At 46.0% G+C, this 26227-nt stretch overlaps 1 protein-coding gene across 7 annotated transcripts in view; it reads left to right on the top strand.

Moving 5' to 3' along the window:
- IFT88 (intraflagellar transport 88) overlaps positions 1 to 23734 on the top strand; it is a 71872-nt gene extending 48138 nt beyond the window's left edge. For 6 of the 7 annotated variants that reach the window (XM_061171082.1, XM_061171077.1, XM_061171080.1 and 3 more), the window contains 9 exons: positions 599 to 707; positions 2414 to 2564; positions 3060 to 3175; positions 4898 to 4950; positions 6625 to 6690; positions 10097 to 10203; positions 18853 to 18919; positions 23291 to 23397; positions 23593 to 23734. In XM_061171082.1, coding sequence (XP_061027065.1) covers positions 599 to 707; positions 2414 to 2564; positions 3060 to 3175; positions 4898 to 4950; positions 6625 to 6690; positions 10097 to 10203; positions 18853 to 18919; positions 23291 to 23397; positions 23593 to 23718 — 902 coding nt within the window. In that variant the 3' untranslated portion in view covers positions 23719 to 23734. The remainder of the gene's footprint in view (positions 1 to 598; positions 708 to 2413; positions 2565 to 3059; positions 3176 to 4897; positions 4951 to 6624; positions 6691 to 10096; positions 10204 to 18852; positions 18920 to 23290; positions 23398 to 23592) is intronic. The other variant, XM_061171079.1, reaches the window with a different exon arrangement.
- Positions 23735 to 26227: the final 2493 nt, after the last annotated feature.

Genomic DNA, 26227 nt, shown 5'->3' with positions numbered 1-26227 from the left:
ATAAATTCAAGAGAGGAATGTGTGGTTTTTTTCGTCATGCGTAATCACTTGTCCTGGCACTGTTTATTACTTGTCCCTTAGTCCTCCTTCAGTTTATTTATTTTTTAAAAAATATTTATTTATTCATTCATTCATTCATAAATTCATTCATTCTTGCTGCGCCTGGTCTTAGTTGCAGCATGCATGCGGGATCTAGTTCCCCAACCAGGGATCGAACCCAGCCCCCCATCATTGGGAGCACTGACTCTTACCCACTGGACCACCAGGGAAGTCCCAGTCCTCCCTGACTTTAACTAAATTCTGTAACCCAGCCCATTTCTGAACTGTTTGTGCTGTTCTTTTAATGTTTGTCATTCCTGCTCCCCTCAACACTTCAAAACATGCACTAAAGCTTTCATGATTTAGTGTCTGCCAAACATTAGTGGAATTTCCTGCCCCTGCCTTGTTCCTTTTTTTTTTTTTTAATTGTGTTCATCTTTATTTTCTCTTTTGGATGACTATTTACCTATATTTAAATATTCATTCTGTTACTTTGAGAAAATTACTACCAGTACTAGTATTTATAGCTTACCTTTTTTTCTCTTTCTTCTTTTTAAAGGCCTTACCTATAAGAAGCTAAACCGGCTTGATGAAGCTTTGGACTGTTTCCTGAAACTTCACGCAATCCTAAGAAACAGCGCCCAAGTCCTTTACCAGATAGCAAATATGTATCTTATGTGAAAAACTTAAGGACAGTTATTAATTCACTCAGTTGGTGATTGAGTACCACTTATTAAATAAGCTTAACCAGTGAATTAATTGATGGGGGTATATTTTAAAACCTAACTGTCAAATTAATATGTGATGAAAATATTATTTGAGTGATCCTGTTTTAAAGGGTCATTTGCATTATAGGAGGAATTATTTAGAAGTTGCAACTATTACTAATTTTTAGACATAATAATTGAAGTAATTGGGTATCATGTCGAGCCCACACAAGATGTTCATTGAGCATAAATTAGACCCTTCAGGGAATTCCCTGGCCGTCCAGTGGTTAGGACTCCTCGCTCTCACTGCCAGGGCCCAGATTTGATCCCGGGACAGGGAACTTAAGATCCCGCAAGCCGTGTGGCACAGCCAAAAAAAAAATAATAATAATAATGATAATGATTAAAAAATTTTAAGTATTGTCTCCTGTGCTTCTGGTAGGGTAGATAAAATTTTTTTGATAAAAAATGTTAATTTTAGAGCAGATAGTGGCATAGTTATTTCTTTTAGCCTTTTTGTTTTGTCCAGTTCATTCCTCTGAAGGTGCCAGTGTCATGACCTGCTGGTGCCCAGTTCCTGATCAGTTTGGATCCAGTCAAGCAATTGTTGTGTTTGAGGCTGTTTGAATACATTTCCTTATTTTTATGTTTTTCTTATGGTATCACATTTGTCATCATTAAAAATAGAAGGCTCTTCTTTTTTTTTTTTTAATAAATTTATTTATTTTATTTATTTATTTTTGGCTGCATTGGGTCTTGGTTGCTGCACACAGGCTTCCTCTAGTTGCGGCAAGTGGGGGCTACTCGTCATTGTGGTGCACGGGCTTCTCATTGTGGTGGCTTCTCTTGTTGTGGAGCGCGGGCTCTAGGCGAGCAGGCTTCAGTAGTTGTGGCACGAGGGCTCAGTAGTTGTGGCTTGTGGGCTCTAGAGCACAGGCTCAGTAGTTGTGGTGCACAGGCTTAGTTGCTCCGTGGCATGTGGGATCTTCCTAGACCAGGGCTTGAACCCGTGTCCCCTGCATTGGCAGGCGGATTCTTAACCACTGCGCCACCAGGGAAGCCCCAAGGCTCTTCTTTTTCAATGAAACTTTGGATTGGAATATTTTCATTTCATTAAGGCAGCTAATATAAAATAAATAGTAAGTAATCAATAAGTACTGGTGTGAATAAATTATTTGAGTGCATGCAGAGGACTTACTAGGCATTAAAGCTACAAACACTGTCTTGGGCTTGTAATGTAATTAGGGAAAACTCAATGGAAAATACATGGAAACCATTCCTTTAAAATGTTGAACATTTAAGAGAGGTAGAATAATTGAAACACAGCATTCAGGCATTTTTATTAAGGACAAATTTTGGACAAAACTTTGAATAAAACAGCATACTATTAATTCTACTAGAAATTTGGCAGTTGATCTTAGTGGGTAGTAATGAAGTAAAAGGAAAAGCAAGGTGTGTGTGTGTGTGTGTATATATATATGGGACAAAAGTGTTATTGCCAGTATGACCATTTTTCATCCTCATCCCTGACGAAATCCAGAGTAAACAGTATTAAGTAGCACATTAGTATAGACTAGGAAATATTTTTATGAAATGTTGGTTTTAGGTTTGCTTATTGATCAATGAATTTAGAAAAATTGTGTTATCCTTCATTGAAATTGTCTAAGATACGAATTAATGGAAGATCCCAATCAAGCTATGGAATGGTTAATGCAGCTGATCAGTGTTGTTCCAACTGACTCCAGAGCTTTGTCTAAACTGGGAGGATTATATGACAGTGAGGGGGATAAATCCCAAGCATTCCAATATTACTATGAGGTGGGTGTGCAGTCTTGCCTTCCTTCTGCTTTTTAGCCTTTTATGAATTGTTATAAAAAAGACAGTAGGCCTTTTAATTTTTAAAAATTATAAATGCTTATTAGCTTTTAAATAAATAATGATTTAAAATAAAACATTTGTGGAATATAAAGTTAGTTTTTGATTATTTTAATAAAAAGTAAAATAAAAGGTACCAATGCATTTCTCTCTTGAAGGATGATTTAATCCCTTTTGAGTCTATTGCATATTTAATTTAACTCGGATCATATATCGGTACATCAAAAATATATTTATAGATAATTGAAAAATGTGTCAAACAAATCTTAAGTTTTCCAAATCTTACATAGTTTCAAAACTTGAACAGTGCTTGTGACAGCTCATACTTTTTAAGTAAGAAATGTCACACTGTATAAATTAATCCAGCCGGTGGGGAAGATGTTGGGGAGTGAACTGTGCGTTGTGACTGAAGTTCTTTTGTCACACCTCCCTTTCCAGTCGTATAGGTATTTCCCGTCCAATATTGAAGTCATCGAGTGGCTCGGGGCCTATTACATCGACACCCAGTTTTGTGAAAAAGCCATTCAGTACTTTGAAAGAGCTTCTCTTATACAGTAGGTAACTGTTACGATTTTATGTTTAGTTAAATGTCTACAATCTGATAGACATACTGAGTTCATGAGCAGTTATTAGTGAACATTCAGGCATCATTTTATTTTCTTGTATTGTGTTTCATTTGACTTGGTCTTTATTATGATAAATATATTTCCTTTTTATGCAGATGTTTTAAAAAATACCTTCAAGGTACTTTTCTGTGTGTATTTTTCTTTTTCACATCTCAGTAAACAAGTATTATTTCTTTATCAATCAGAAAATGACTATCTCAGTCCAAAGACAAAGTTTCATTTCTGAAAGAGTCCTAATTGAAATGTTTCATTGGTCTCAATTTGTAATTGATATACATTATATATTAAAAATCAGGACTTCCCTGGTGGCGCAGTGGTTAAGAATCCGCCTACCAATGCAGGGGACACGGGTTCGAGCCCTGGTCCGGGAAGATCCCACATGCCACGGAGCAGCTAAGCCCGTGTGCCACAACTACTGAGCCTGCACTCTAGAGCCCGCGAGCCACAACTACTGAAGCCCGCACGCCTAGAGCCCATGCTCTGCAACTAGAGAAGCCACCTCAATGAGAAGCCCGCGCACCGCAACGAAGAGTAGCCCCCGCTCGCTGCAACTAGAGAAAGTCTGTGTGCAGCAACAAAGACCCAACGCAGCCAAAATTAAATAAATAAATAAATTTATTTTATAAAAAAAAAAGAAAGCAGGAGTAGCAATATTAACTTCAGACAACAGAAATCAAAGTGAGGAAACTTATAAAAAAAAAATCAAACTCTTAAAAATGTCTTTAAATTCATATCAGAATGTTTTATACATTATTCAAAAATAATTGGGATATATCATGTTGTGTTTTGTATTTGGCCAAATTGAATTTTAACATTAGATGTGGGGAGAGGGGAGCGGGGAGGGACAAGGTAGGGGTAAGGGATTACGAGGTACAAACTACTATGTATAAAATAAATAAGATACAAGGATGTATTGTGCAGCACAGGGAGTATAGCCAATATTTTATAATAACTATAAATGGAGTATAATCTATAAAAATTTTGAATCACTGTGTTGTACAGTTGAAACTAATACTGTAAATCAACTATACCTCAATTTGAAAAAAAATAGAAGTGAGGAGAGCATTAAATTATTCCCTAGTCTTTTATTCCTTCAAAGTTTGTTTTTCTCAGAAATTTTTAGTAGTAGTCTTTAGAAATTCTGGTCATGTTTATTTTAGAAAAGAAATTCATTTCTTTTTAAGGGAAAAAAAAGAATGAATAGATTTCTTTTTTACTTTCTTTTTAGTTGAAGTCTAATTGTTCAAACACAAGGTCAAAAATTGCCTCTTGGATACTAACTTGCAAGCCTAAACCTAGGTTTCTAAGCCTTAGGTACTAGGTATAAGATATGGCAAAGGTAATAAAAATGTTTAAAATAGAAAGCTGTGGTCTTTACCCAAACTGGTGAGGAGGTTCTTATAAGAATGTCTAAATAAAGGTGTTAGTTAATTGAAGGACTCTAAATTTAAATTTCCTAATATAAATATGACAGATAATAATGAAGGAAATTGTATATATGCTAATTTTAATAATAAAGATGATCTAATCAAATGTCAAAAAGTAATTGAAAGATAGTACAGATATGTAGCTTAGCTTTATAAAACTGTTTGGCCATCACAGATTATTTTTGTTTCATCTCTAATTTCACATAATTTATTTCTTTTACAGGCCCACACAAGTGAAATGGCAGCTGATGGTAGCTAGTTGTTTCAGAAGAAGTGGTAAATGCTTTAATTTTATTCACTTTAATATATGTTGCTTGTTTCTATCTTTTAGGTAATTATGCATATAAATGTGTTCCTATTGTAGATTTATTTATTAAGATTAACTTTTGATAAGTGCACATATCAAGCATTATATGAAAGACACAGTGGTTACTACGTACAGATAAAAGTTACGTTTACTAACCCGCATCCCCTGCATTGGAAGCGGGGAGTCTTAACCACTGGGCCGCCAGGGAAGTCCCATCTAGTCACCTCATTCTAAACATCCTGTGTGCTCTGCCCAATGTGTGAGCCTCTCTCACACCTGAAGAGCTGAGGAGAGCCCAGAACTGGGGCCGCAGGACTTGATTTTGTACAGCAGATGTCACTAGTCATCCTGGTTGTGTTTTCAGTGACTGTCTTTATCCCGTCCTGTGCTGCTGGCCTGTTCTGCAGTGTCAGTGTGTTAATGGTTTGGGACTAGCCGTGAAATGAATGATACTGTTAAAATATCAAGATTAAGCAGGAGATAAATGTTAACACTGTGGTTAAAATGTTTAGTGTAGTTAAAATAACATGCTAATGTAGTTAAGTGTGAAAAATGCAGTCCCTCTTATAGAGCAAACAGATGTCCAGGAGGAGAACTCCCTCACCCAGGGAAGCGCGAGCTGTGACCACCGGCAGCGGTCCCCGCCGTTTCTTAGGGCCCTCTGTCCGCCTCCGAGAGCTCCTCAGGAGCCCCTCAGGTGGCAGCGGGACACACAGGTGCAGTGTGGCCTCAAGTCATTTTGTGGGTTGGTCTCTAATGTTACCGTGTTTCCTGTTGGCGGAAAGACCTCGCTGTATACACATTTTATTTACGTCAGGGCGAGTCTTTGAGTTGCCTGCGGGCGTTTAGCGCCTGTCCCGTGCGTGCGTGCGTGCGTGCGTGCGTGAGGTCCTCGGGTTTGAGCGCTGAAGCGCAGGCGAGGGGAAGAGCAGCCACCTTAGCCGGCCTGGCCGTGCGCTGGGTGCTCCGGTCTCCGTCTTGTTCAGCCTCCACCCCGACGCTGAGGCCGGCGGGCCACCCACTTGTACAGGAGGCCCAGACGTAAGGGCATAACTCTTTCCTGAGATTTTAGCAAAGGTCTTTGATCCAAAATTCGTTTTTCCTATTCTTTGCTGCCATGTGAAGCTAAATTATTTTATTACAAAACAAAATGCTTTCTGTAAACTTTTTAATGTTTGAAAATAAAAACTGCAAAACAAGTTATTTTTCATCTTTTCCAAGTGAATAACATTGAAATTAATGTTATTACTTCGTTTATTTTAAGAAGTAGAACTAAGTTTCAACCATTAACTTCCGCTCTACCCCTTTTTCAGATTTATTTTATCTGTACATTTTCTTCTAGAAGTTATATTGAGGGACCTCCCTGGCGGTCCAGGTGTTAGGACTCCACGCTTCCACCGCATGGGGCACAGGTTTGATCCCTGGTCGGGGAACTAAGATCCCACATGCTGCACAGCCAAAACAAACAAACAAAAAACAGAAGTTATATTGGGAATGGTTATTTATGCCTATGGCAAACATGAAAGTCATCCTTCTAAACCAATGAAATGGTGCCAGCATATTGAATTTAAATTAGTATTTTGCTGAATCCTGTTAATTTCTATAATCTGCTAGTATGTTTGTTTTTTCTCCTTCACTTATAGGTAACTACCAAAAAGCATTAGATACTTACAAAGATATTCACAGAAAATTTCCAGAAAATGTTGAATGTAAGTAAGACTATATTTTGTAACTTTGAAAGTATAGGTTCTCACATTTTATGTCCTAATATGTAATAATTACCTTTGCTACAGTAATTGCATACATAGATACCAACCTATAATTTGTGGTACATATGTTTAAATATGTGGTTATAGGATCAGAAAATTTGACTATGCAAGTACACATTTTTATAGAATTTAATTGTTGACGGATTTAAATATACCACTGAATTCTCTTCAGTAGTAAACAGATCTATATTTCAAAGCTTTATGAAATTTTAAGAATAAATTTTGGTTTATTATTTTTTAAAGTTCATAAACTGTGGTATTTTATAGAAAAGGCATTTTATTTCTTTAAAAAAATTCTTTTTTATAAATTTATTTATTTTATTTATTTTATCTTTGGCTGCATTGAGTCTTCGTTGCTGCACGCAGGCTTTCTCTAGTTGCGGCGAGCAGGGGCTACTCTTCGTTGTGGTGCACGGGCTTCTCATTGCAGTGGCTTCTCGTTGCGGAGCACGGCCTCTAGGCGCGCAGGCTTCAGTAGTTGTGGCACGTGGGTTCAGTAGTTGTGGCTTGCAGGCTCTAGAGCGAAGGCTCAGTAGTTGTGGCGCACGGGCTTAGTTGCTCCGCGGCATGTGGGATCTTCCCGGACCAGGGATCGAACCCATATCCCCTGCATTGGCAGGCAGATTCTTAACCACTGTGCCACCAGAAAAGCCCTAGAAAAGGCATTTTAAACCATCCATTTAATTATAACTTTTTTGAGACTGAAAAAAATACCTTTAGAGTTTACGATAATAGAACATTAATAATCTTGCTGATACTGGTAGCAAATTAATTTTAAAACATTATATGTAACTTATTTCCCTTTTATAAAGTTGGCTTTGTATAAAATATTCATTTCTTCCAATCTTATTGCACAGTAGACTTGATGCAACTTGAAGTAACAGTGTTACAGTAACAGCAACAAGATCAGGATCCGGAAGAGTACAAAATAACCACATTCCTAGGTCTCACATTCTCACTAAACTATACATGGCCCCGAGTAGCTTTGTGACTAAAGGAAGGAGAGCAGATACAGTGGGTTTTATAATCTGTACTATTTATAAGGAAATAAAAAGTAATTCCTTGGGAAGAAGAAAATCCTTTCAACTCTTACTTCAGTCATGTTGAGACACAGAGGAGAGTAGATAAAAGGTCACTGGAAGACGTCATAGCTCCTAGCTTTACTAACATCCCTCCAACAAATAAAATAATGTGTTTGAAAAGACCATTTTGAATGTTGTCCTTCAATGACCGTGCACACAAAACAGCACGTTTCAGTAAAAACAGGTCTTTTCTGGGCCACGTTTTCAGTGGCACAGCCTGATCTGGGGGTTAGATGTGCTGCATGTTCCTTCAGTAATAATTTTCTCAATTTGACTTTTGTGAAAGCAGAGAGCTCAGAATTATGGCCTTTGCTAAGGGCCTAAGGGCGAGGAGTTTTGTAATGCTGGTCAGATGTGGGTCCGTTAGCTCACAGCAGTTTCCGAATGCCAGTCAGAAAACAGGATACATGGGAATTACTTGTAAAACTTGTAAAAACTACAAATCTGTAGCCCAACCTACAGAGATTCTCATTCACGTTTGCAGTGGACCCAGATATCTGATTTTTCCTATTTCTTTTTTTTTTTTTTCCTCATCTATTTATTTTCCTATTTCTTTTGTAACAGCTTTTAATGTGATTCTTAACTTCAGTCACATTGGGGAACTGATACTTTAGAGATTAAATGAGAGCAGTAATAGCTTTTGGGGAGTGGAAACCCAACAGTCTGCTGGGCAGAGTTTCTCAGCTTCGGCAGCACTGACATTTGGGATCAGATAATCCCGTGCTGTGGGGCCATCCTGTGGATTCTGGAATGTTCTAGCAGCATCCCTGCCCTCCACCCACTGGGTGCCAGGAGCACATCTCCTGTTATGACATTGTCAGGTGTCCCCTGGGGATGCAGCTGCTGCCGGTTGAGGACCACTGCAGTAGCTGCAGCACCTCTGCACTGGACAGCAAAGGGAGCATCTCCAAGCAAGGCCACTTTTCTTTCTTTAAAGAGAGTTTAAGATTCACTGTAAAAGTTGAATGATTGGGACTTCCCTGGTGGCGCAGTGGTTAAGAATCCGCCTGCCAATGCAGGGGACACGGGTTCGAGCCCTGGGTTCGAGCCCTGGTCCGGGAAGATCCCACATGCCGCAGAGCAACTAAGCCCGTGCGCCACAACTACTGAGCCTGCGCTCTAGAGCCCACGAGTCACAACTACTGAGCCCGCGCACCTAGAGCCCGTGCTCCACAACAAGAGAAGCCACCGCAATGAGAAGTCCGTGCACCGCAATGAAGAGTAGCCCCTGCTTGCTGCAACTAGAGAAAGCCCGCATGCAGCAACGAAGACCAAACGCAGCCAAAAATAAATAAATAAATTTATTTTTTTTAAAAAGCGTTTAAAAAAAAAAAGTTGAGTGATTATCTGTGCCGTGGGGAATGTCCAAGGTACTCTGGCCTGTTTAATTTTCAAAACAGGTGTAATCAGTAGTCTACCTTATGGTAGCATAGGAAAAACACTTGCACTCATGTAAGGTCTCACTTTGAGCAGAGTACTTTTCTGATGAACCCGAAGGGTGATTTAGTCTTAAAATACATTCTTCCGTTATCAAAAATTGACCTGCTCTATAGAGTTACAGGTGACATGCTAAATTTCAGAGGATATCTACCAAAAACAGTGGGTTTTATTTTGCATTAAATATTCCTAAGCCACTCTTTCCAAGGATGGGTAGATAAGAGAGATAATTGAGTATTATTTGTAGAAAATATAAATTACCTTCTTACTGTGCATTATCAGGGTAAATGTATACATAGGCAATTTACACAGTAGTCATGTGTGACATTTTAGATTATTTTAGTACCATTACTTTTGTAATACTTTAATGGTCATGAATTAGTCACTAACAAATTCTTATGGGGTGACTGCAGTGCTGGTACACGGCACTGTTCCCGCCCTGTGGGTGTGGCAGAAGACAAGACAGACCAAAATCCTGGCCTCGTGGAGCTTGGATTCTAGTGGGAAGAAAGAGACAATAAACAAGTATATAGTATGTCAGCAGTCGTAAGTGGTATAAAGGAGAAGCAGGTGAGGAGATAAAGGCTCGGGTTACAGATGCTGTGGTCTCTCCTGAAGGGCAGGTGGGCAGAGTCCCGCTAAACCCTCTTCCAAGGAGGTCAGTTCTCAGAGGGCCAGGAATATGAAGTGTAGTGGTTTTTCAAGAGAAGCAAACACTGTTTGTGAGCAGCATTCCTGCCCGGGTCCCAGAAGACTGAGTTTACTGACTTATTGTTCTTTGAGCACCATGGATAAATACTTTTCTAAAAATATTTTTCATAATTTAGGTCTACGTTTCTTGGTTCGTCTCTGCACAGATATTGGATTAAAAGAAGTTCAAGAATATGCAACAAAACTCAAGAGATTGGAAAAAATGAAAGAAATCAGGGAACAGGTATGTCATGTGAGCCGAAAACTGCTGTCAGTTTTGAAAATGTCAGCCTTCTGTAGCTCAGCTGAGTGATGTCTGGGCTTCTGTCAGTAAAATTAAGTTGCAGTTATTTTTCTGCTGTGGCATAAAAGGAGGAATAACTAAAACTCTAGTTTTAGGATAAAATTCAGTCAAAATCTAGTTCCTAATCAGAGAAAGTGCAATAGATTCAGTGTAGTCTTTAGTGGAAATCTACTAATAGACCAACAATTGTAATTTCCCCAGTACAAAATAGCTGCAGGTTAATTTGTAAACGTAACTTCAGCTGGAGAGTCTCGTGGCCTGTGGAAACCAGGAGACAGTCTCTTGCCTACAACAGCAGTTCGTTGGGCTGCTCTGTTGCATCGTAGGGCATGGCTCTGAGGATTGCTGATACAGAGGCTTCAGGTGTATTTCTGTGTTCCCTGCAGTGTTTTACTTCTGTGAGAGAATAATCCCTCCTGTGTTTGAGCCTAGAATATTTAAAACTTTAACGTGATTTCTGAGTATCCGCCTTTCATAGAAAGAAAATTCTTTAAGCTTAAGCTTTTTCAAGAATTTAATTACCTTGGATAATTAAATCTAAATATCGTATTTGCTTTCAAAATGTGGTTTTCTTGTTTTTGCTTTGAAGATGTGACCTGATTGTTTTATTCTCTTTTTTAAATTATCAGTTGTAAAAGCATTATGAGCATGACCTAGATCTTTACCTTAAAAATCCTATAAAACATCAAGTTGGTATTAAAATGCCACTGCTAGGGTATATAGTTACAACCTGCTGTGAAGACCAGCTGAATACCACGTACCAATTGCTAATTTAATTAGATAACCTGTGTGAAAGTTTTGTAAAATTAAACTAGTACAAATTGGAAGTTCAAGTTATCATAATTATCATCATAATTACTATTACATTTGTTTTATTAAGAAGAATCAAAAAGAAGTATCTATTTCAAACCATGAAATTCTTTGGAGCTCAAAACTAGTTCTGTGAAGTTACTTAGTGTAGAACCGTGGGTGCATCTGGAAGTCTTCAGACTTCGTAAGTTTAAGCATCAGTGGTTTGTCACTTACGAATGGTGACTGAACGGTGCACATGAGCGCAGGCAAGTTCTGGATCCCGCATGGGGCCCATGTGCTGACCCCGCAGCCGAGTGGGAGTGGGCCTCCCGGCCGGACGCCCCCCACCCCAGTGAGGAGCCAGGAGCCTTCTAGCTCCTGCTTCCGGGGGCCGCACTCAGGCTTTAGGAAACATGGATTCCGAGGACTCCTGGGAAGTGAACTTGAGGGGTCAGGTCGAGACCTGTGCCCGCCACGCACCCTCCTCAGAGCCCCCGCCAGCCCCTGCCCTCCTTGAATCTAGACAGCCTGGGCCACTACAGGCGCTCCTCTCCTTCTGACGTGGCAGCCCCCCCCACCGGTTCCCCCCCCCCCCCCACTGCAACCCGTGTCCTGATTGTTCTCTTTTGCTCATGGGGGCTTGTGATTTTACTGTTGTAAACGAGTATCGAATGTCATTGAAACGGCTTTTCTTTTCTAATGACTACTCAGCCTCTTGATTCCTCTTCATCACAGTATTTGTGTATTCAGTGAACATCGTCAGCTTTTGTCTGTGTCTCTCATAGACCTGACCTCTTATCCTTATGTTGTACTCGCCATGGCGTAATTAAGGACACTTAGTAAGCTCAGACGAGTTACAGTTGATGCGTTTAAATTACGCAGTGCTTACCTTACCGGCTTACCCAAGTGCGTGCTGTGTCGCTGTGCTCGAGCAGTGTCTCTCTTCCTAACGCCTTATCACTGCCACACTGCACTGTGCCTGCGTCACTCAGATACGTCCTCTCGTCCCAGCCGTTCCTTCGTCTTCCTTTAAGTCACAGCCCTTATCCACAGAGCACTTTCTTTCTGTTTCCTTGAGATCAGTTTCTCCATTGTTCTTTGGGACTGCTTATTTAAATCTTACATAAAGAGAAACATTTTCTTGATGTTTTCTCACTTATATTTTGCTTATGAACACAAAATTGAGGGGGAAATTAGTGGAAAAGGTCAGTCCTTTCCACTGAGCAGAGGCTTACAGAGAAGGAGTCCTGTGGGTCCGAGAGCAGCCTTCTCGGGAAATCGCTGTGTGTCCCCGTGCATTTGTCTAGATTGTGAGCCGTGGGGCGGGCACCCTGTTTCCTGGCTGCGTGGTGCATGAGACGCTATTCGTTATGAAACAAAATGTCGCAAATAAACGCCTGAAGTAAGGATTCTATCCTTTTCTAAATTTGAACTTAAAACTTCTTGTTACTCTTCCTGTGTGTCTCCTGTTTAGAATCTGTCTCAATGCAAAAACTTAACGTTTTTCCTTCGTAATTAGTATTTCTTCATAAAATCATTGCCGAGGCCTGTGTAATACCTGTTGTACAGATATATCTTGATTTCTTTGAATATTTCCACATGGTTAGGTATCTTTTTTCCAGTTGGTGACTTTCTACAGTCTGTCTAGCTTTCAGGTGTTCCTTGCTAAAGCTCTGTGAGTGTCTGTAGTCGAGCTCGTCCATATTGTTAGCTGGAGACGTTTGGGAACCAGCCACAGGATTGAGACCAGGGATGTCCTGGATAATCACGCCACACCTTTACCTGAGCTGCTGGAAGGAATGCAGAGCTGAGCCCCAGTCTTTACCCTGTCCTTGCCCCTGCCAGTGCTGACGGTGGCAGAAGTTTGGCAGCAGAAGGAAAAGAAGTGACGAGGCTGGGTGGCCTTTCCTGGTCTCCCTGCTCTGGATGCAGCTTCCCCTCCTTCCACCTGATGGCGTCTGCTCAGCTGGGCATCAGCGACCGGCAGCGGCAACACCCAGCGCGTGGTGAGCGCGGGCCCGCTCTAGCCCTTTGCATGTACTGGCTAATTCAGTCGTCACAGGAGTCCTATGCTATGATGTTGGATGTGGTTTTATTATTACTGTTCTTTAAGATGAGAAACCTGAGGCCCGTGGTTGCAAAGCAACTTTCTCCAGGTCACACAGCTGTCGGGGTGTAGGCCTCGGATTCACATCCGGGAAGGCCAGCTTCTGAGTCCAGGCTCCTGACTGCCATGCTCTGCTCCCTTACGGATAGTAGAGAAAAAGGATGATGCGACCAATTACTTTCAGTGGGTGTATAGTCCTTCCTTTTCTGCATCCAGGAAGTTGGTAGCTCACTCCATGAGCTAAACGAGAATGCACCTGTGTGAGCTCACTCTGATTCGATCAGAGCTCGGGCCTCAGAACAGTGCTCTCCAAGTGTGGCCTGTGGACCCTCAGAGCCTCTGAATCGCCTGGGCTTCTTACGGTTACAAAGTCTTGGGCCTCGCCCCAGACTACCCCAACCCCAGAATTAAAATCTCTGGGTATGGAGTCCAAGAATCTATGTGGTTTTTAAACAAGTTCTCAAACGCATTGTTTATTCACAGCCCTTCGAGAAACACTGGTGTCGTGTTACGCTCCCGAAGGGTTACCTTCAAACCACCAAACACCAGCTCAGGATACAGACTCTGCTTTAAGGGGAAAAGTAAACACAAAATAAATCAGGCCGTGGATTTTTAAACACTGTTTTAAAATGGAAAGGGATTTGTGTAGACCTAAGAAGGAAAGATAAAGAGATTCAGGATTATGTGGATCGGGATCATGGACCTCCCCAGGCCCCTAGCTCCTACCTTAAAGCATTAAAGCTAGAAATTCATTTCTCTGGACTGACTTTTCAGAGAAGTGCATCCTCTCTGGAACACTTAATGGAGAAGGCGGCTGTTCTCCCCTTTGTGCTGGGGGCCTGTGTTCCTAGGCGGGGAGGGAGCTTTGTGCCCTGTTTGCAGAGCCATGGCAAACAGTCCCGGGCGTGGGCTGGAGCCGCCCCCCAGCAGTGTTGGGTTTTAAGAGACAGTTCGAGTTTCCGCTTCGCTGAACAGAAGAACGTTAGCTGCAAGGAACTCTTCAAACTTCATTGCACGAATGGAAGAGAGCAAAATGGGAAGACAGGAGTTGAAGGCTGAGTATTTTAAATATGACAAGGAAGAGAAAAATACCAGCCCAAACCAAAGAGGATTAAGGGACAAAAGGAACCGATTAGGAGGGAAGAAGAAGATGGGGAAACAGATAGTTTACAAAACACAAAGTTTTAATTGCTCATTCACAAATGAAGTACATTAATAATTTGTTCCTTTTTAAAAATCGAATTTCTAAATTTTCACAATATTCAAAAGGAGAATTCCTCTCCCAGTATTTGCCATTTTCCCCCCAAAGAAATCAAATAATTTCAAGAAATTCTTTCTTTTGGCCAACTTAAAATAATATGTGACATTCAAAACTAATGTAAAGTATCGTTGGTACTTATGCTCAAATTTCCAGTTATTGCCAGAAGCTAGTTGAGTAGAAACCCTTTTGGTCATAGTTCTTAAAAGGAAAAAGATTCTGTATGAAGATCTCATAAAGGCATAGCTTTAAATTAACTGTGAAGGAAAAATGCAAAATTTTTAAAGTTTATGTATGTAATGAAAGCTGCAAGAATGTTTTGCCCATTTTATACGTTATTGCATTTATAAAGTTCAGCAAAAACACAGAAGATAATTTATATAGCATTCATCCTTGGTATCAAGTGTGTGGTGATTTGGGCCTTGACGTTTTCCAGGGTGAGACTCCCGCGATGCTTTGGTTAAAGGCCGTGGAGTCCCGCCTGCCGGCATCAGCCTGTGCCGGGTCCTTGGGTCACCTGCTCAGGAGACACTTGACACGGACGAGGTGCTCCAGCTGCTTGTCACCTGGCAGGAGAGTGAGACACACACAGGTCGCCTGCTGCCCGTGTGCACTGGATGTGGTTCGGCCCGTGACCAGGGGTCCGAGTGGTCCCCGGCGGAGGTGTGGCTGGACCTCGGGGCCTGGCGTGGAGACGGGAAGGTGTGAGAGAGGTCCGAGGGCAGGAAGGTGCGGCCACGTTCGTGGGTTCTTTGGAGTTGAAGCTACAAAGAAGCGTCTTAAATTCTGTTTTCTCTTGAATTTGAAGTCAGAGCCAATCTTCTTAAGGATCCTTAACTAGGTAACAACTGCTCCTTGTTCTAAGACAAAAATCTACTTCTTACGGATGGTGGACGGAACCCCGGGCTTTCCTCTCAGCCCCGGCCAGCTCCAGACCTGGTTCTCATCAGCAAGATGAGGACAGCGTTGTCGGCTGGCCTTCCCAAGCCGTCCGCGGCGCGCTTAGGTCCGTCCCAGTCTGTCCCCGACATGGCTAGAAAATGACCACATACTTGGATGTCAGAGACGTCAAATCGCTGCGGGAGTTTGCAGCCCTCACCCTCGGGTCCTGTGACCGCTGTCCCCCGGGGGCGGGTGACAGTGTGACAGTGTGGGGCTGCGCGGGTCCTGGCGACTCTGCCTGACCCCTGCTGGAGAGCAGTGTCGTGTGTTCGCGGCGGGGAGAAGACACTCTCCCAGCACTTCCCTGTTTAATTTTTCCATCATTTTGTTTATATCTCCTTTGCTCCTCTTCTCTTTGTACCTTCTTCTCTCATTTTTTCCCCAAAGTGGGAATGGCATCTTTTTTTTTTTTTTTCATATTATTGAAAAAACAAATGTTATTCTAAAAATTCAGGTAGATTACTTTTGTAAGTAACATTTTAATTCAAATAAAAATGTGTCAAGGAAAAAGTGAAAATCATTCAGCCACGACTTCGAGATCACTGTTAGCATTCTGACATTTCATCATCCCAGGCATTTTTACAAATATATACAAACATATATCAATATGTTTTTTAAATGGGACTTTTTTTTTTTAAACAAAAGTGGATTTTTATAAAAGTACTGTCTTGTAACCTGAGTTTTCCCCTTACTTAGGAAGATAACCTGGGCAGCTTCCCATGTCAGCAAAGGCAGGCCTCTGTCGTTTTTTGCCCCTTCCTGTGGCTGTTTGACGTGTCAGTGTTGCCGTGATGAGAATCTTCTGTCAGTCCCACTTCCGTACCTCACGCCCCTGCAAGCGAGTCCGGATTCGTGGGAACTTTATGAGGTGTTGAAACTCTGAGAAGGGGGCAGTGTCTCCTGCTGAGAACAAAATGTGACACTGCAGTGCGCCTGTGTCCCTGGGCCTGTGGTCCGCCCCCGGCATTTGCTGTGGGGCTGGGGCCCGTTTGCACCGGCCCCTCTCAGTAAGTTGTTATTGTTGTGCCTACTTTATTTTCAGAGTTTCATGTTCTCTTTCTCCAGAAGGTTCCCCCAAACTGGACCTCCCCTTGACCCCCTCCAGTCATGCGGCCAAAGCATCCCTCCCCGAGACCCTCACGGCCATGGTGTGAATGTAGTGGACACTTTGACCTTTCCACCCTGCGTGACGGAGCCCCGCTCTGTCATCCCCTCCCTGTCCCTTTAGTTCCCGGGGCTCGGGGGGGGTGGTGGGGCCTGACCCTCTGAGGGCTCCCCTTCCTTCCGTCCCCTGAAGGCCCCGCGACCCGGCCTCTGGGGGTGGATGGTCTGAGAGAAGACTTGGCCGAGTCTCCACAGGTCACATTGCTTTAAACTTAGAACCTGATCGAGCCTATGTGCTGGTAAACGTTCTGGTCTCACTTGTGACATTGCCGTCGCTGTAACCTCCACACGGACTCGCTGCTCCGGCTGCTGTGGCGATGGGGACACAAGACTGATCACGGCTGGGTTTATTGATTTCCAGTGGCAAATGGGTGGGAGAGGACGAGAACCCTGACCTCCACCCACAGACGAGTGAGTGGAGTCGCGGGGGCCTCGGGGAGTGAGGGGGGCTGGCCGGAGGAGCTGGGGGACGAGCCCACGAGGAGGAGGCCGCACCGGGGAGGGGGCATGCGGTCCCGGGCCCAGGAAGACGGAGTCTGAGCCCATGGCGGGCGCCGGTCCACTCTGGTCCATGGGGCTCGGCTGAGTCAGCCGGCTCTGGGTTCTCCCGGGAGCGAAGCAGGCCACGTGGGGACCTGGGGGTCTTGATGCAGACGTGCTTGCCATGGCAAAAAGCGAGGGCTTGAAGGGATGACTTAGGCAAAGGCGGGTGAGAGCCAAAGCATGGGAAGGTTCTAGACGGGCGCAAGGACAGTGTGACGGGGCCACGGTCATCGCCGCACGTGCTCACTTTCCTAGGTTGTCCTGTGCTAAGCTTACAGTTTCTTAGATCTTTTCCCACATTTGATTTGGAAAAAAGTTTCAAGTTATGTGGACATTTGTCTTTATGAGTGTAATTATTTTATCATTGTCTAGGTCTTACAGATATGCTGGCAATTATTAATCTATGGATAGATGAAAACCAAGTTCTGAAATAAAATCTGATTAGAGATATTAAAATATTTATTTTGTTGCATCATTTTTAGATTTTCTTTTGTTTGTGAAGGCAGAGGGAGAGAGGGAGTTCTGGGGAGATTTCTTTTTAATAGAAAAAACTCAAGCATGTTTACATATATTTGAAGGTCCTAAGTTTTAGGAGAGTGTTTCATTTTACAGAAATGAGTCTTTTTTTTTTTTTGAATTTTATTTTATTTATTTTTTATACAGCAGGTTCTTATTAGTTATCTATTTTATACATATTAGTGTATACATGTCAATCCCAATCTCCCAATTCATCCCACCACCACCACCCCACCCCTCTGCCACTTTCCCCCCCTTGGTGTCCATACATTTGTTTCTCTGCATCTGTGTCTCTACAGAAATGAGTCTTGAATCATTGAAAAAAATTGTTTTTTCTTCCTAGGAGACTACAGTGTCAGTAATCCCATCCGTGACCTGATAATTTATAAATATTTGGGGAGTTGTCAGGGTTGGGGGAATAAATGGTGTCCTTTGAATTAATGATGAAATTATGTTTACGTTATTGAAGATCTAAATAAGATACCAATCTACGTTAAGAAGTTTTGATGCAATTGTAACTAGTTGTCAAAAGCCGTCTGTTTCTGCGCACTGACTACCCTCTTCTCTAAACAAACCGTTATTCATACAAGAGCCTGGAGTCAGCGTTTAATCAAAAGCTGTAACTTAGGCACAGCACAGCGTGACCGTTCAGTGTAAAAATAGACCTAAGAATGTCACGGTTTGAGGATAATTCTTATGTCTTAAGGGTGAGTTGGTGTCTAAGAAAGTAGACTGTTGGGCAGATCTTAGGTACTTTGTGAGATTTAACAGTGCCTTTATTGTGGAAGTTGACTTTCAAAACCCTGTTGTCCTTTAATCATGTCAAGTGGGGCTAAAGCAGAAATAGCCCATTCGCAAGGTCCCCTTCTCCCTCCACCCCTTCAGCTACTGCGTTTAAGACCTGAGCTTTCACATCTGGGAAATACTTGGTTTTTAAGTTGTTTGCAGAAGCAAGGACGACCCTGCACTTTGAGGCCTGAGTGCTGTTCACGTGTCTGTAGGACTGGTTGCCCTTCTCAGGGTTTCCCCCTTACTTACAAGGCAGCCCGGGCCTTCCTTCTGCGGGGCCGACTCAGGGGCCGCTCCCAGTGAGCCCAGCCTCGGGAGGCAGGACGGTAAGGCCTAAGGGATGCACAGTTTAACGTGTGTTTTAGAAATCGGTGCTTGGTTATCGTTGACCTTGAAGGACTGTCATTTATTCCTGTTTTCATTACAGTACAGCTGACTTCCAGTATGTCCTTTCTAACGTGTCGCCTTCTTGCTTTAGCGCACCAAGTCTGGCAGGGACGGCAGCGGGGGTCCCCGCGGCAGGAGAGACGGGAGCGCTGGCAGTGGTGAGTGTCCCTGCCCTCCGGAGGTGCCGGTTGACAGATTTTTAGTACATGGGCTTCTAGAAGCACCTTGAAGTCATCTGAAAATGTCCTGTTTGTTTTATACACAGTAAAACTTCACCTACTCTACTTTTGAGAGCATCAGCCTGCTGTGTAATTGAGTGTTTGTAGGTGTTAGTGGGTGTTGGTTCCTGAATAAACGGACCTGTTTCTGCTAATTGATGAATAGACAGTTCACATTGGATAGATTATCACAGGTGTCCATACTAGTGGGTTTTACTGTGTCACATGTTTTAGATTTACGTTGTAAGGAGGCGCCATGGGACCTGGGGTCGTCTTACAGGATGCTGACAGACCTTTACACTTGTAGCGTAGAAATGGTGCCGGTCTGGGCCCTAGGCGGCATGGCTGTGGTCCCAGCCGTGGCCACTGCATGTCTCTGGACCAGCCATGCAAATGCTGTCGCTTTGGGCGATTCTGTGACCGCTGGGGACATAGTTACTTAATAAGAAGGTTTGTTAAGTTTTCCTCCCCTTTTTCCCCATCAACAAAATCTACCTTCTGTCTCTACTTCAGGGGATAGTAGAAGTTATATTTAGGGGAAATTGGATGGTTTTAAAGAAACTAATTAGAAAAACAAATGCTAAATTGGGAACCGTAGCATGTCCACAAATAGCACCGTCGTGCAGACAGGACCTGACTTCATCCTGTTGTGTCTGTCTGTGGTCAGGAGTCACGACAAAGAGAAATGCGACCCTCGGTTTAGGGAGGCCTTTCTTTCGTTCGTTCATTTATTGGATGCACGCTGGGTGCCGAGGACATGGGGACGAATGAGACGGGGCCCTGCCCTCAAGGAAGTCAGGATCGACTTGGAAAGACACACGAGCCCTGATCTGTTGAGGGCGCTGCCTGGCGGGGGTGGGGACGCGGCTGGGACGGAGACCATCCTCGAGGGCGGAGCTCTGCTCTCTAGGAGCGCCCAGGCGCTGACAGCCAGTGCGGTGCCTGGTCCAGCGGGACGCCTGGATTCTCCGAGGGTCAGTCCGCTGCTCCAGCAGAACCCCCAGTCCTGGCCTGGGTCCCTGGTCCCAGGGACCATCACCTAGAGCTTGAGAAGTTGGCAGGGCGGCCCTGAGCCTGGGTCCTGCGTGTGCCGGGGCTACCCCTCACCTCCCCCCCTCTGCCCCTCCCCGCCCCACGTGTGTGGGTGGCCCTCCATCCAGGTCCTGGTCTGGAGACCTGTCCCGGCAGCTCTCCGTCCCTTGTCCAGCGGGGCCACCTGCGGTGGAATTCAGCATTTTGCGGAGTTTAGAGAAGTATGTATTGTGGTGCATTAGCCATGTACCCTATACCTCCCCTGGGGAGCATCTCCGAGTCAGAGGAGTCTCACTACTTCAGTGAAGCGTGAATATTCACACTAAGGATAAGTAATGGCCCAGAATAGCTGCAGGTCAAGTCAGGTTTTATTCTGGACGTGAAGTTGTGTTGCTGCCTGGAAAGTTGGCTTTAGATCTCTTTGGAATTTGGATTGTCGTTGAGGGGCTATGGGCCTGCGTCTACCAAAAGCGTCGAAGCACCTCGGGGAGGGTCCGGGCAGCCCGCCGCTCTCGCTCGCCTGCTCTTAGGAAGCCCACCAGCCGGCCGAGGCGCGAGCTCTTGAACTGCGTGTCCCTTGAAGGAGTAACCCCCAGGGAAGTGTCAGTTACTTACTGAGTTCTAGGACCAGATGCACCATCCTCTAAGGGTCCTCCACATCCCGCTGAAAATCTTGAGCTCAGAGTAACCAAGCTGTCCCTAACGCACACCCATCACCAAGCCTGCCCTCGGTCCGCAGGGCCTTCCCTGGTCACTGTGGGCTTGTGAAGTGTCGCTGAGGCCCCCGGGGGTCCTCACGTTCAGGGTCCACTTGGGAGACTCCAGCCCTCCGAGCAAGGTGTCCTGAGAGCTGCCGGTGCTGAGCCGGAGCCCGGAGGACAGTGTCCACCCAGAGGGTGGCCCCCGGCCTGCCTCCCAGGTGCCACCCCGCGCAGAGGAGGGCGCCTCCTGGGCCAGCCTCCCCGCCACTGCCGTTTCTCTCTTAGTAAGTTTTCCTTTCTCCCATCCAGCGCGTTGCAGCCCAGCACAAACAGGCAGTCCTGGGGCACAAACACGCTTCTTGGAGCCGAAGCTCTGGCTGCGGGCCTTGCAGGCCAGGGGTCGTGGGCCTGGCTCTGGGGCAGGTTTAAAGCAGCTCCCAGCTCCCGGGGGGCTTGCCTCTCTCTCTCTACACTTGCCCTTTTGTTCCTGGTTTCCCATCATCGCCAACACCCCACTTCCTCCCGGGGCCCCTCCCTGTCCCCGGAGCCTGGCTCTCGGCCCGCCTCCAGCTCGCCCAGGCCGGGGGCCGGCCCGCCCAGCTTTGGGGTCTGAGCCCGCCGGGCTTCCTCCTTGCTTTGCCTCGCGGCCCCCCGGAGCGCCCTGGGCAACGTCCCTGCCCCGCCCCCCGCAGCCCCCCGTGGGCCGAGGTCGCGGGCCATCCCTCGGGCCCCTGGAGGAGCTCCCAGCACGACCTGCGTGTTGAAGGGTGCCCGGGGCCCACCACCTTCCACCTCTGCCCCTGGAGACCCAGCGGCGCACGTCTCAGCCTGGCACTCTCTGGCGCTCTGTCTGGACGAGACCCGCAGCTCAAATAGGGGAAAGGGACAGTTTTCTATATGGATCCAGGTGAGGCCAGCCTGGAGCTGGTTAAGTATGATGTGTTAAAATTAAGTGCAGTGCCTACAACTAGGTTTTTAAAAGTGTTGCCTAGGAGAGAAGACCATAGGAAACATGTCATCATAATTATTCGTTTGTATAAAATGACTGTTTCTGAAATGCCTGAGGGCCCTTGAAAGTTCTTCTTTTTTTGTGCATCAGACTGGTCTCACTGCAGCCTTGTCTGTTAATTTGCTGATTAACCTCAGCGCCCTTCCTCACGAGGGGTCCTCAGATTTGAGTATGTAGCAGAGTCACTGGGAAGGCTGGTTAAAACAGACCCGAGCCCCATCCCCAGTGACGGGCCCGGGGCCCTGTGTTTCTGACCAGGTCCCAGCTGCCGCTGCTGGTCCTGGGACCACACCTGGAGAACCACTGCTGTATCTCAAAGGAGAGAATGCAGATTACATGCGGCCTCGTGTATGTAAAAGGTCACCGCCACTACTACCACCAAACCCACGTTCACGTATGTGGCAGTCTCTGGTCACCCAGCCTCCGGGCTCTGTCACCCACAGGGGGTTCCCCCCGGGAGGTGGTGTGAGACCCGCCTGCACACGCCGGTGCTGGGCAAACAGTGTGTTATTATTATCACTTACACAAATCGCACTGAGAAGCAGAAGAGTTTGCTTTTAGAGCTTTGCAGGATTTTCAGTACTTTAGTTTGTTTTTTACAGAATAAGCTTAAAATGAAATGAACTTGTTTTAAGTACTTGAAATAAAAAATGCATTACCCTTAAATGCAAAATTTTGGCTTCAGGTTTGAACAGCTCGGTGCCAAAACATCAGTTGAGAAAAACAATTAAATCAAATCCACGTGCACAGGCAGAGCTGAGCTCCACGAGTTCAGGGTCCACATGGCCGCCCCGTAGCGTCTGCGGGGATGGGGGGTGAGAGGGACAGCGTGTTCCCGAGGCCGGGAGCCGGACAGGTGGCCTCTCCTGTGGCCCCGTCTGCCCTTGGGGGACAGCGGGTTTGCTGACTGACTCCGCGTACTGGGTTATGAAGGTTTCGTGTTAAAATTGTTGGTCGTTTACCGTGTGTGATACTTAATGGTTTATTGCATTTTTCAGTCTAATTTTTATTCTGTCTTGGGTGTGAACGTCTCTTATGCACTATTTCCATTCCATATTTGGACTCTATAATCCTTTTAAGGTTTTTCTTTAAATTGGGCCAGAATCTATCCTCCTCTGCCAGGCACATCAGACCCCTTCTGTACGCGTTCTCCAGGCATGTGAAGAGAGTTGGGGGGGCGGTGCCTGGGCCAGGCTCGCCCGGCCTCTCCCGCTCCTCATCTGCCCAGGCCTCTGACGGCTCCCAGGCTCCACGTGGGCGATGGCCCAGCCCCTTCCCCCCACCCGCTGCCCTGCTCCGCGCCAGGGGGTGTTCGCCAGTGTCTCCAAGCACATGGTGGAAAGGGTCTGCATAAAGCCTACTCTTGAGTGATGCTTTGACTATATTATAGGTTCCCAACAAGAGATTTCTTTTAAATTTCCGAAAACAAGAATTACATCCTTTGGAAATTGGCTGTCGAATGAAACAGCCTTCCTGTTTCTTGACAAATAAGTAGACTTTAAGATTTGTAATGCAGTGTGACGTTACCCAGCGTGTTGAACACGTGTGTTGTTGTTTCTGTGTTTCCAGACGGTGGCCAGAACTGTAGTGCCGGTAGCAGAGGCGAGCGGCTCAGCGCCCAGCTCCGAGCCCTGCCCAGGACGGAGGAGCCTTACGACAGCAGCAGTAACAAGGAGCTAGGCAAGTGCCCGGGCCTGGCAGACGCGTCCACCTGGGCGTTATTAAGGGTTTTCCAGCACAGACAAAAGTTTTACATGACTTGGGAGAGCGTTTCTCTTCATTCTGGGTTGTTCAGTTTTGAAGATGAACCTCATTGGTTTCACATTTGCTGTTTTTCCCTGTTCCTCTAATGCAACCATCTGTTCTGAAACCTAGACGCCTCCTATGTGGATCCGCTTGGCCCGCAAATAGAAAGACCCAGAACTGCAGCCAAAAAGAGAGTCGACGAGGATGATTTTGCTGATGAAGAATTAGGAGATGATTTGCTTCCAGAATAATATATATTTTAATGTATTATTTATTAATTAAAGGGAAGGAATCACCTTACAAGATAATACTCATGTTAAAGTTTGGATTAAATACCCAAACTTTAATTTTGCACACTGTCAGAACTTTAAATAAGTGTATTCTGTTCTATGAGTATGGATTTAGATTTTGTTTTGCTTTTAATGGAATAAAAACGTGTGAAAATAATACTTTAGGCCAGAGACTGACTTACCCTCTTGAAAACATTGACCCACAGTAAGAAATAGATCTTGTAGCGCTACCTAGTACCTCCACACACGTAAGTATTATTACTCACTTATTACTACAGTGTGTGCTGCTATTTTATTTCATTGAAACAAAGTGTGAGTAATGGAAACACTATATTGATTTCATGGTTTGCAGCTTGAAAAATACTGTGCTTGGACATACCCTTGATGAGTCTTTATTCAAGGTAAATTGCTTTGGAAGTTTTGCTTTGTGGGGATTCCAACACTAGTAAAGCAGTTGTGTTTGGGGGCAGGAAAGTGTAGTGAGAGAAAACACCAGCCAGTGACCTTCCTGCTCTTCTCCGTGGTCCCTGCAGCCCCGAGCGCCGGCAGCCTCGAGTCGTGCTTCCCGTTGAAACGCGGGGTCGAAGCCAGGACTGCGTTCATCCTTCTTACGGTATGTCTGGCTGGCGGGCACCGTCCAGAGGAGTGCAGTGATGGGCAGTCGGGAGACGTGGCTGGTCTGTAACACTTCACGAGAGAGGACAGACCCCCCCACCTCATTTTACGTTGTTTCCACGGCATGCACACTTCTGTTAGGTGCGGGAGAGCAAACACCAAAATCAGAGCACTTTCCCTGCTCGCAGAAAAGGTTAAGATCTAAGGGGGCAGGCGTTCACCAAATACACTAAACGGCTAGTGTGTGCGAGGTTCTGAGGCTACGGTCGTGACCAAAACAGCAAGACCCTGCCCTCAAAGAGCGTAAATTCTGGCGGGGGAGACAGACAATGTATTTTTTTAATGGACTTTGGGTGTTGTTAAGGGCGGCGAAGAGAGTGAAATGGAGGAGTGTCACGGGGAGTGACGGTGGTGGAGGAAGTGAGCTGGGAAAGCCTTCCAGGGGCATTTGTGGCAGCAGCAGGAAGGTGCCTCGAGGGCAGCAGTGCCCGCGGCAGGAGGAGCGCCCGCGAGTGGAGCGTCGGGGGGTGCTGGGCGCCGGTGGGCGGGAGCGTGAAGGGCCCGGGCCGGGGCAGGGGCGGGCCTCGTGGAGCCCAGCGGCGCCTGAGGCTTCACGCTGCCGCGGTAACAGCGGAGGCGCCCTTGGCAGGTTTCGCTCGGGGAGGGCGCGTGCCGTGCGTGGTCTAACCTCCGGAGCAGCGGGGCGGCGCCGGGAGGGGGTTGGCTGGGGCACGCGGGCGGCCTGCGTGCGGGTGGTGAGGAAGAGAAGAAAGCGCGATGGCAGCGTCTGTGGCGGAGGCGCTGAACGGCGGCCGGTGTTGCCTTTCTCTGCGGTGGGCGCCCGTGCTGCCACGCTAGGGCCCCGGGAAAGCGGCGAACAAATCGTGCGCTGCGAGTCAGGAGGGCTGCGAGCAGCAGGGCTAAGCGACGTGCATTCGCGTTCAGAGCCCGGGCGAGAGGTGGGGAGGAGAGATCCGAGGAGGGAGACGGAAGTTAATCATCTCGGGAGAAGAATACAACTCGGAAGGTGTGACAGGCCCGCGTGTGGAATGGCCATCTGAGATGCGGCGCACGCCCAGCTGTATGAACGGAACAGAGTGGGGTTGTTCCAGGCAAATGTCACAGAGCGAAAAAGGAACAAGGGACCAGGGTATTTGCAGGGGCGTGGCGATCGCGTCGAACCACCAACTCTGCCCCAGACGAGAAGGGAAACTAGGGCTCGAGTGGGGTGGCTGGTGAAAAGGCAGGGCCAGCAGACGAGGTCAGACAACTACAGGACAGGTGCGGAGAGAAGGTGCTGGTGTCGGGGGCCACTCACACTCGGACGGACGGGGAGCCGTTACCGGTAATGATCGCAGGGGTCGCGGTGGGTGAGCACAGGCTTCCAGAGTTGAGACGTGATGGGGGAAAGCAGGTGGAGCTGGAGTAGCCAGTTCGAGGCCGGGTCTTGGGTGGCTCCTCCACAGGTGTTAAAGGTGCGGGAATGAGGTGCCGGCGTGGTGGGACCTCCAGGTGCTGCCCGAGAAGACGACAGATAGAACTCGTGGTGGGGAAACCTGATCTTCGGAGGAGGGAAGGAGGCTTGGATCCGTCAGTAACCCAGGAAGGTAAGTGGACGCAGCCACCCCTACCCGGCTCCCATGCCAGGGAGCTACAGCCGGCCTGGCGCTGGGTGGCTGAGCAGTCCAGGGACTGAGCGAGGAACGGCTCTCGTGAGGTCGGGGACCGTGGCACCTTCAGTGGAGAACACTGTAGAAGAGTTAGCTTCCAAGGGAACATGACGAGGCTGCTTTTGAGTATTTTGTTGCCTTTTCTCACTCGTCTTGATGTTGGATTTAACTATGAGCATGTTTAT

This window comes from Eubalaena glacialis, chromosome 16 (genome assembly GCF_028564815.1).
Source record: "Eubalaena glacialis isolate mEubGla1 chromosome 16, mEubGla1.1.hap2.+ XY, whole genome shotgun sequence".
In the NCBI taxonomy this organism is placed as follows: Eukaryota; Metazoa; Chordata; class Mammalia; order Artiodactyla; family Balaenidae; genus Eubalaena; species Eubalaena glacialis.
The sequence above is the reverse complement of the archived record's forward strand: the minus strand, read 5'-3'. Positions and strand labels throughout refer to the sequence as shown.